At 51.6% G+C, this 9,794-nt stretch overlaps 1 protein-coding gene across 1 annotated transcript; it reads right to left on the reverse strand.

Moving 5' to 3' along the window:
* Positions 1 to 7,142: 7,142 nt before the first annotated feature.
* Positions 7,143 to 9,124, reverse strand: CCL19 (C-C motif chemokine ligand 19). Its single transcript, XM_017543019.2, has 4 exons — positions 8,681 to 9,124; positions 7,780 to 7,912; positions 7,500 to 7,593; positions 7,143 to 7,413 (listed from the first exon to the last, which is right to left on the reverse strand). Exons 1-4 carry the CDS (start codon positions 8,727 to 8,729, stop codon positions 7,393 to 7,395), a joined length of 297 nt encoding a protein of 98 aa, XP_017398508.1. The 5' UTR covers positions 8,730 to 9,124; the 3' UTR covers positions 7,143 to 7,392.
* Positions 9,125 to 9,794: the final 670 nt, after the last annotated feature.

Below are 9,794 nucleotides of genomic sequence, written 5' to 3' on the forward strand. Positions count from 1 at the left end.
TTCCCAAAGTGCTGGGATCACAGATGTGAGCCACTGTGCCTGGCCGAAATATACTTTCTTTTTTTTTTTTTTGAGATGGAGTCTCACTCTGTGGCCCAGGCTGGAGTGCAGTGGCGTGATCTCGGTTCATTGCAACCTCCGCCTCCTAGGTTCAGCAATTCTCCTGCCTCAGCCTCCCGGGTAGCTAGGACTACAGGCGCATGCCACCATATCTGGCTATTTTTTTGTATTTTTAGTAGAGACAGGGTTTCACTATATTAGCCAGGATGGTCTTGATCTTCTGACCTCATAATCTGCCCGCCTTGGCCTCCCAAAGTGCTGGGATTTCAGGTGTGAGCCACTGTGCCCGGTAAAAAATATACTTTCAAAACAACTTGGAGGCTAGGTTCAAGTTGAGAATTCTTGAACTCCTTGGAGTTCCCTGATGGAATGAGGTGGTAAGGGGAGAGCCCATTGCTAGCCCTCCACTTGTCCCTCTCTTCTCCCTATCCTCAGTTCTATCCTGCACCATAAAGGGTCTCATGTTCCTGGGCATAAACACTCCAGTCCCGTACGTACGAAATCCTACATTCCCTGCAAACAGCTACTTCTTGGCTACCCTCTGGACCTGGTAGTGTGTATGTGTATATCAGTGACATAGTCTATCCTAGGAAAAACAGATCTGAGGAAGAGGCCCACATGGATATTGGCAGCTACTTGGGGTCATTTGGGCAGGAAATTCTCTGTTTTTCAATTCCTGAAATGTGGTCTAGAAGAAAAGAATGAGTTCTGGGTGGGTGCTCCCTTGGTCCTGCAGACTTTTTTTTTTCCTGTGTCCAAAGATATGATTAGAAGAAGGCCAGATCAGGGTCATCTAAAACACAGGATGCAGGGCAAGGACCCCAGTTGTCTGGACATTAGCATTGTTCTGGCCATTTGGCATCCCCTTTTGACGATACCACCATGCTGTCTTGGAGGCCTATCTGGACCATCTGTACTGTACTGTATGCTTTGGGAGTGGTTCTGGCTGCCTAGACTCACTTATTCTTGTTATTTTCTGCATCTTCCCAGGGTCTTTTAAATAAGCTCCTTTTCTGTTGGAATCAGCCAGTGAATTTCAGTGGCTTGCAAGTGAGAATCCTGATCAATACTTTTGTTTATTTGCCTTTTGCTTTTGGAGGGGAGGGGAAAGCTTCATGAAGACCAAGACCATATCTATCTTGTTCACTATTGTATCACCAGCAACTAGAATAGTGCCTGGAATGAATAAGTGTTCTGGGTTGCAGACAGTGATGAGGCATCACTTTAGGGGTTTTCCCAGGGCTGGACTCCTATGTGATGGCAGCACTGGGATCCCTGGAGGCCCTACACTAACATTCAGAGCAATACTCTGGCATTCAGTGCTGCCATACCAGGAGCCATTTATGTAGACTACAGAAAGAATGGTGCTCCCTGGAGTTGTGCAGTGCTGCTGTCCTGCCTGATGGGCAGGGGTTGAGTGTTCCTGACAGTGGCAGGGTTTCCTGAGAGGAATAGTGGCTTGACAGTAATGAAGGGACCTTGACATTAATGGGAGTCCTGTCAGCAATGAGGACACAATAGGTATTGGGACATCCTGCCAGGGATGGGGGTTCCTCAACTGATGAGCACTTTACAGTGTTGAGGCCCTGACAGAAGGGCTGGCTTCCTCTTGGGAGAGGACCCTTGAAATTGATGGCCTGATGAGAAGGAGGTTGGCATCGTGATTGGGGCTTGGATGGTGTTAGGCTCAGATTTCCAGGGACTGGGATTCTGAGATCAAAAGCCCTAGGAGATCTGGTTGTCCTTGAGGCTGGGGTGAAAGTTTTCCCACCTCTTCTAGGTTGGAGCCGAGGCCAGCTCACATCTTCTGCATCCCACTGGAGCCACGGGGAAGACCTGAAGGCCCTAGAAGTAGGGTGGGGAGGCCTAACTCCCTCATCTACCCTGATCCTTTGTGGTCTGTCCTTGCTCTTTTCTTCCAACCCTGCCCTGCCTGCCCCTGGCCCTTTGGGAGATGGAAGTGGCCCTCAGATACGGGTCTTTTGGGAGTTGGATGCTGCCCTGCTACCCTCAGATGCTTTGCTCTTCAGAGGTCCTCCATGACCTGCCGATCAGACACCTGGCCCCATTCCGTTTCAGGAGCCCTGCCTGTCACAGGTTCCCTTGTCCCGCCTCTACCCCTACCCTCCAGATCCCCAGCACTGTTCCTACATTCCTCCTTTTCTTTAAACATCACCAGGTCCTGGCCTCTGATACTCCCTTGGGAATAGGGGTAGGGTGGGCATTGCTGTAGCCCAATAATCCCCTTCTACACTGATTCACTGTTGGGAAAACTGAGGCCTGAGTAGATCCCCTCTTTGAGGCTCTGGGGAAGCTGATGCCTCTTCTACTGCAGAGGCCCAGGAGGCTGGAAGCCCTCCAGGGTATGTCTTTATGTCTAGGTTCAAGTGCTGGGACCCTACCTGTGGCCACCAGCTTCTCCTCTTGTTTTTTCCCTAGCTCTTTCTAGCAAGCTTAGCTTTTCTACCCCAACTAGACTCCCCAGCCCTCAGTCCAAGTGCTGCCCATCAGGGAGGCTTGAACTGCAATCCCAGGTTTGCTACTCACCAGTTGAGTTGACTTGGGAGGTCATTCTCCCTTTCTGTGCTTCAAATTCCTTATACATAGAATAGTACTAATGATACCTCATGGGATTGTTTGAGGTTGCAGTGATGTAATGCCAAGAAAAGACTCAGCTTGGAGACTTGCACTTGGCCAGCAGCCAAAAGTAGCAGCTTTCCCTATTCCCATGGGCTGCTTCTCCAGATCTCGCCCTGCTGTACGGCTCTCCATTTGTAATTAGGAGACAGGTCAGCTCAGAGAAGTGGTATGTGTAGTAGTTCAGAGTAGATATTCTGTAGCCAAACTGCCCAGACAGGAACCCCAGCTCTGCTTTTTCCCTAGTTGTCCAGCCTGGATAGGTGACTTACCTCTGTACCTCAGTTTTTTCAGCTGCAACATAAGAATGGTAATAGTACATAAAGTAGTGCCGAGGACCCAGTAAGCACTAGTGGAGAATTAGCTAATACTCAGAGCCATGTCCTTCCACATGCACAAAGTCTCGGGGGTCATCTAGGAAGTTATCTGACCAGAGAAATGCCTGCTGTTTCCTACAGAGGGGCACTTGGAGGAAATTTCCCAGCTAGGAGTCTTGAGCCTTCATGAAACTGTTATTTCTATGGTTTTCTGGTGCTTTCTAAATTTCCCGGAGCCGAGAAAGAGGGGGTGACATGGATCTTGCCTGCCGAGAAGTTGAACATAAGATGATCAAAACATGATCAAAACCTTATGGAGTTGGCTCTGAACAAACACTCAACCACACAACAGAGATAGCTCCAGCTGTCTTGAGAACTGGATGTGCTCCTGGTGGGGCGTGGGGTGTGGTGGGAAAAGGCCAGCTCAGTTTCATTTTTGTTAATCATATGTGTATTGGGGCTTATTTCATGCCAGACCCTAGAAGAGCGATGTGGGCAATGGAGATGGATGAGCTCCCCAAAGAGCTCTCTCGACAGATAGGAAAGGGAAGTTTTCATGCCCCAAAGGCTAAGAGCAGCCTGAGCAGGATGTCAGATACTTTTTTTTTTTTTGAGACGGAGTCTCACTCTGTCACCTAGGCTGGAGTGCAGTGGCGTGATCTCAGCTCACTGCAACTTCCACCTCCTGGGTTCAAGCAATTCTCCTGCCTCAGCCTCCTGAGTTGCTGAGATTACAGGTGCCCACCACCATGCCCGACTAATTTTTGATTTTTAGTAGAGACGGGGTTTCACCATGTCTGCCAGGCTGGTCTTGAACTCCTGGCCTCCCTCAGGTGAATCCACCCATCTCGGTCTCCCAAAGTGCTGGGATTACAGGCATGAGCCACTGTGCCCAGCCGGATGTCAGATACTTTTAGGGAGATATTGGCTGCTGAAATATTGGACTTTAGAATCGTAAGTATCACCCAGCTGCAGGCCTTGAGCCTGTAACAGATGCCATGTGCCCTAGAGAGGAAGGTCTATCTAGAGGCAGACAACAAGGCCTACATATCCTGGTTGGGGAACTAGGAGTCCACACTGCTCTTCAGAGAGCTGGCAACCTCTGGTGGGCTCCTGGCCCACCAGAACTCTGGATAAATGAAAATGCAACAATCTTCAGTGACTGATTGTGATACAGGAAGCAGATGTTGATTAAATGGAGTCACAGTGCTGAGAATGTTAGAGTGGGGCAGGATGCTCAGTTGCTGCAATTGCTCAGATTGCTGGGCTTATGTACCTGGAAGGGAGATAAGGGAGTAAGACCCAGTGCCCAGGATGGGTTGGTATGGTTGGGGGGTGACAAAAAGAGGAAGGCAGAAAGCTAGGATGGAAAACACTGGTTGGAGACAGGGTGGGGAGGGTTGCATGCCATCTCCCCTGGGGTTCTAGTGTCCACCCTCAGATTTCCTCCAAATTCTTCATTTCCCAAGCTTCCAGGGTCAAGCACAAGTCTATTGAATCCAAGGCACTTCACTAGCTCCTAGATTATTTTATCTTTTTCCGAGACTCAATTCCTCCTTTGATCTCAGAGGGTGGCCCCAGGGAGAGTTTTTTCGACCTGCAGGACTTTGTGGGGAGCCTATGCAAATACTGGGGGTTTAGCGTGAGAACCAAAGCTTCAGGAGCCAAGTCTTTGTTTGGAAGGAGTCTAAAATATCAAGCTCCTCTCTCACATCTGACAAATGGGGAAACTGAGGTCTTGGGGTGCAGAGTGGGAAAGGAACTTGCCCAGAGTCACACAATGAGTGGGGGCAGAGACAGGATCATGGGACTCTGACCCAGGCAGTGAGTTCAGGATTTGCTCTTGTACCTCCTAGCAGCAGTGTCATGGAGGTAGTGTCCAGGGGCCCCTGTCCTGGTGGCATCTTCTCCCACTCTCGCCTTCCCTGCTCTGTCTGTGTGTTCCTCTGATAGTCCAGAGAGAGCACTTGCGTTGCTTCTGTGGCAGACTGACTTCCTCTAAATTTCACTGGCACTGAGAAGGACTTCAGGCAATGTACTCCCCTCCCATGTGCGTTTGTCCTCTGCTTGCTGGGTGCGGGGCACAAGGTCCACAGCTGGGAGATCTAGAATGCCATGGCTGGCTGGCTTGGTGGTTGGATCAAAGAATGGCTGGGTGGGAAGTGGATGAGTAGATGGTTGGATGGATGGAGGTCTGATGAATGCAGAAACAGCTGAATGAATGGATGCATGGATGCATATGAATGGATGGGTTATTTCAGCTGTTCTTGAAAATTATCCCTATCTCTCCCACCTACCTGGTTTCCCAGGTGATTCTGAGGCCTGGGATACCCAAGGTTTTGAGCACTTGCATCTGGGAGCAGGGGAGAGGAAGAGGATGTCATGCTCTCAGTCTGGTGAGGAGGGACTGCCACAACTCCCTCACCATGTCTCCCTTTCCAGCACCTGCTCAGGCCTGATTTTGTTGCTGGCTGAAGTATACCTGATATAATGACAGCCTCTCTTCCTAGGCAACGGTGCTCATTTTGGCCTCCTTGCTGTCATCTGACCCCAGTGGCACAGACTTATCACTCCCAGTTGGGCAGGCCCTTAGAGAACACCGTCTGGAGGCCAACCTGCTTCCCCAGGGTACTTTCCAAGTATGAGGAGCCCACTCTGTACAGAGCAGCCCTGTAGGATGCTCCAAGAGTCACATGGTTCTCATCTCCTAGAGCTGAGATTCCTTTCTGATCCCATCTGGGGAGACGTCTCTGGTCTCAGTGTTGCCTTTGGGCCTTGGAGCCCATGTAGACTGCAGGGGTGGTGGTAGGGCTCCTCTGTAGAGAATCTCCTGTGCTTCCCTGGCTACTCCTTCTTCCACCTGTGGGCCTCTCTCCTGTCTCTGACCTCTGACTCCCAGGTCTGTCTGTCAGTGTCCCTGAGAGACGTGGCCCCACGATTGCAAAGCTGGGGCTGGACCTTGCTCAGTCTGGCTGAGAGAGGAGGGCTGGCCTGGAGGTCAGATTCTGTATGGACAGAATGGACAGATGGGCCCTCAGCCCTGGCTGCTGAGCTTTCCTCGCATATTTATTCATTCTCTAAATAAATATTTATTGAGGCACTGCCTTGTGCCAGGCAGCATGCGGGACACCAGAAAAACACTGAAATCCAAGGTAGATGTGATCTCAGTTCAAGAACATGGACAAATTTGGACAAACCAGTGAATATAAGTCAGTGTGATGAATGCTGTGAAGGGGCACTGTGGGAGGCCACCTAATCCAGCCTGGGGTCAGGGAAGGCTTCCTGGAGGAAGAAACATCCAGACCCAGATGGGAAGCCAGATGGGGAGAGGAGAGAGAAGAGTGTGCCAGACCGAGGAAAGGGCATGGGTACTTTAACCCCAGACAGTGAAGCTGGGCCCTTTGCTCTACTCCACCTCCCCCAGCCATGAGAGCTGGTTCCCGACAACTCCCTTCCCCCCAGTGACACTGGATCCCTCAGACACCTGGATGCTTGAACACCTGCCATGAAGAGCAAAGACTGGGAGGCATGAGACACTGGCTCACTCAGGGGGCTGACCTAAGCTTAGTGTCACTGAACTGTGGAGAGCAATGAGGCTGATCCTCAGAGCATCAGGTTCTTAGGTGGAGGTGAGCGAGGAGACATCTTAGGCTGCAGCAGAGAAAAGAGATCCTGCCATCCCACCTCCCCTTTCCTATTCCTGTCCTCCTGGCTAGACAGCAAACAGACAGATCTGTGGGTGCCAGGTGGCTTTTTTTTTTTTTTGAGACGGAGTTTCGCTCTTGTTACCCAGGCTGGAGTGCAATGGCGCGATCTCAGCTCACCGCAACCTCCGCCTCCCGGGTTCAGGCAATTCTCCTGCCTCAGCCTCCTGAGTCGCTGGGATTACAGGCATGCGCCACCATGCCCATCTAATTTTTTGTATTTTTAGTGGAGATGGGGTTTCACCATGTTGACCAGGATGGTCTCGATCTCTTGACCTCGTGATCCACCCGCCTCGGCCTCCCAAAGTGCTGGGATTACAGGCTTGAGCCACCGTGCCCGGCCTTTTTTTTTTTTTTTTTTTTGGCTGGTCAAATGAAGCAATGGGAATGGAGAAAGAACAAAGAAATCTGTAACTGGTTGTGATCAATTAGTTGTAAACACCAGGTGGCTTTATTGGTAGCATTGCAGTCTGGGGGTGGAGTGGCTTTGCCCACACTCACCCTCTTGCTCACTTTCACACTCACACACACCCCAGGCCCTGGCCTGGATGGTCAGGTATGGTGCAGAGGAGCTGGAGGCCTGGTGCTTCCTTCTGGTCCTCGGTTCCCCCAGGTTAGGGAGTAATTCACAATGCTTCACTCAGACTCCAGGTTCCCTCTGGTGCTGTCATGGCTTAACTGCTGCCGCGCTTCATCTAGAGGAGGAAGGAGAGGAAGGGTGAGGGGCTGGAATCTTAGGAGCTCAGAGGGAGGAGACAGGGCCAGGGAGGGCCAGGCTTGCCTTGGCTGAGGTCCTCTGCAGTCTCCGGATGATGCGTTCTACCCAGGGCTGGTCTAGGGGTGCACAGAGTTGGCGACCCCTCAGTGTGGTGAACCTGGGGTGAGAGGTCAGAGAGAATGGAGCCCCAGCATCCAGCATGCCTGGGGACCATGTCTGGGAACCCATTTCAGGGATTTCCTTGAAGGTATTGGGCTTGGTATGGAGAAGGGGGATAAGAAGGTGGGAGTCTCAACAGGGGCTAAAAGGGGAGACAAGACTAGACACCCTCCCCACAACTCACACCACAGCGGGCACCCTGCAGCCATCCTTGATGAGAAGGTAGCGGAAGTTCCTGACGATGTACCCTGGGATGGGGTTCTGGGTCACAGACAGGCAGCAGTCTTCAGCATCGTTGGTGCCACTCAGAGTTGGGGCTGGGATGGGGAAAGGTGACAGGACACAGGGACCCTGAGGGTGGTGTGGCCATGGCCCGAGCTCGGATTAAGGACACCTCTGTGTGTGTGTGTGTGTGTCTGTGTGTGTGTGTCTGTGTGTGTGTGTCTGTGTGTGTGTGGTGGAGGCTGGGGGAGGAGTTAGAACTGGTATTCAGCCAGTATGCACCAATATGGCCCTACTGGTTGCTAAATATGTTGTTAAACTTCTAAACTGTTCTGTAAATAACCACTGCCCTGAGCCCCACAAATGGCTTCCTGCTGCCCTGATCACCTCAACCTCTCTCCCAGGACAATCCAGCAAGTAGAGTGATGCAGATCACAGTGTGGGAGAGGTGTGTGGGGGGGTAGGCTGGTGTTAGGAGCCTTATTAATTGCTAAAATTTTTGAGTATCAGTCTTGCCTCAGTGTCTGACATTCTCCCTACCTTAAGCAAATATATACTGTTCTCTCTTTCTGCCTGGGAAATGGAGGCAGCAGGAAATAGAGCTTGCAGAGACAGCCCAGCCACAGGCCCCAGGATGTGCCAAGAGACACACCCACATTGGGTTGGAATTCAGGGCACAGGGACACCCACACTTATAGGCACACACTCACAGACCTGCCAGGCTCACCGAAACATGCAGACCTAAGCATTTGCCTGAACTCGCCATGTCCCTCGCATCCAGTGCCAAGCAACCTGAGATCTAGACATTACCCACTGCCAGCACCCCCCACTGCCCCCCACCCTGACTCTCCTTTCAGCCTTACCTGGGGAAGTCCAGAGAACCAGCAGGCTGAGGGTCAGTAGCAGGGCCATGGAGGGTGAACAGAGGCAGGCCAACTGTGTGAGCACCAGTGGTCTCTGGTGTGCAGGATCTGTGTGAGGCTGCAGGGCCACTGGGATGCAAGGGTGAAATGCAGGGTGTGAGTGATGTGAGGCTGGAAATGTGAGCCCTGCAGCTTCCTATTTATGGCCCTTTTTCTGCCTGAAATTCCCCTTTCTGCCTGTGATTCCCCTGCTGTCCCCCTCTTTCTGGCAGAACCCTCAGCCTGCCCCCCTCTTTTCCCTGCAGCTGCCCTTTCCCTGTGCTTTCCTTGGCTCCTGCTCTGAGAACGTAGGTCTGCAGTCTGATCCAGAAAAGGGGGCTGTGCACTGTTTCTCCAGAGAGAGGGACTGCCCTGTCATCCCATTGGTGGCATTTGCATCATCAACCATGGGACTGGGGTTCAGAAGTAAGGGTCAAAGGTGGGGGCCACAGTGAGGAGCTGTGCCCCTTTCCTTAGGTTTATCCCTTGTCCTCACTGGCGCTTCTTCCTTGGGAGGTTGGTGGTGAAGAAGGGTTCCTGGTGCCCTCAGGACAACCATGAGAACCTGGGGTGCCCTCTGAGGTCATCACAGTCCCTACTTACCCACCATCTGGGGACCAGTCCTTCCCTTGGGGCAAGCAGAGCTGAAAGGCCACGTACCTTGGGAGGAGGCCCAGGACCCCCATCCCACCTCTCAGGACTCTGGGGCTCATCAAGCCCTCCCCTTCCCCTATTTACCATTTTCCTAAGTCCAATACCTGGGCCATAGGAACAGCTGGAGGGAGCCTGGCCTGGAATAGCCCCCTTCATTTTCTCCCTTTTTCTCAGTCCTGAGAACCAAGAGGGGATTTCTAAGGAGAGGGTCTGGCCAGATCATATTCAGACAAATTTTAAAATTTCAAGGAATCGACCGATGGGGGAGGGCACAAGTGACTTCCCATCCTTATGAGAAAGATCAGAAGTGAAAGCCTCGAAAGAGAAACTAAATATGAAATGCCCATTCACCCATTGTTACCCAAGTCTTAGATCCTCTTTTGGATGTGGAGAGGGAGAGGGAACATTTCCTTCTTAAATT

The sequence above is a fragment of the Cebus imitator genome, unplaced genomic scaffold (assembly GCF_001604975.1).
Source record: "Cebus imitator isolate Cc_AM_T3 unplaced genomic scaffold, Cebus_imitator-1.0 Scaffold149, whole genome shotgun sequence".
NCBI lineage: Eukaryota > Metazoa > Chordata > Mammalia > Primates > Cebidae > Cebus > Cebus imitator.

What these genes read in the sequence shown, in the direction of transcription:
- CCL19 (XM_017543019.2), bottom strand. Translation starts at nt 8,729, where the DNA reads ATGGCCCTGCTACTGACCCTCAGCCTGCTGGTTCTCTGGACTTCCCCA. An exon ending in GGTTCTCTGGACTTCCCCAG is followed by an intron (nt 7,913 to 8,680) that starts GTAAGGCTGAAA and finishes TCCCCATCCCAG; the next exon opens with CCCCAACTCTGAGTGGCACC. An exon ending in TGCAGAGGACCTCAGCCAAG is followed by an intron (nt 7,414 to 7,499) that starts GCAAGCCTGGCC and finishes TTCCTCCTCTAG; the next exon opens with ATGAAGCGCGGCAGCAGTTA.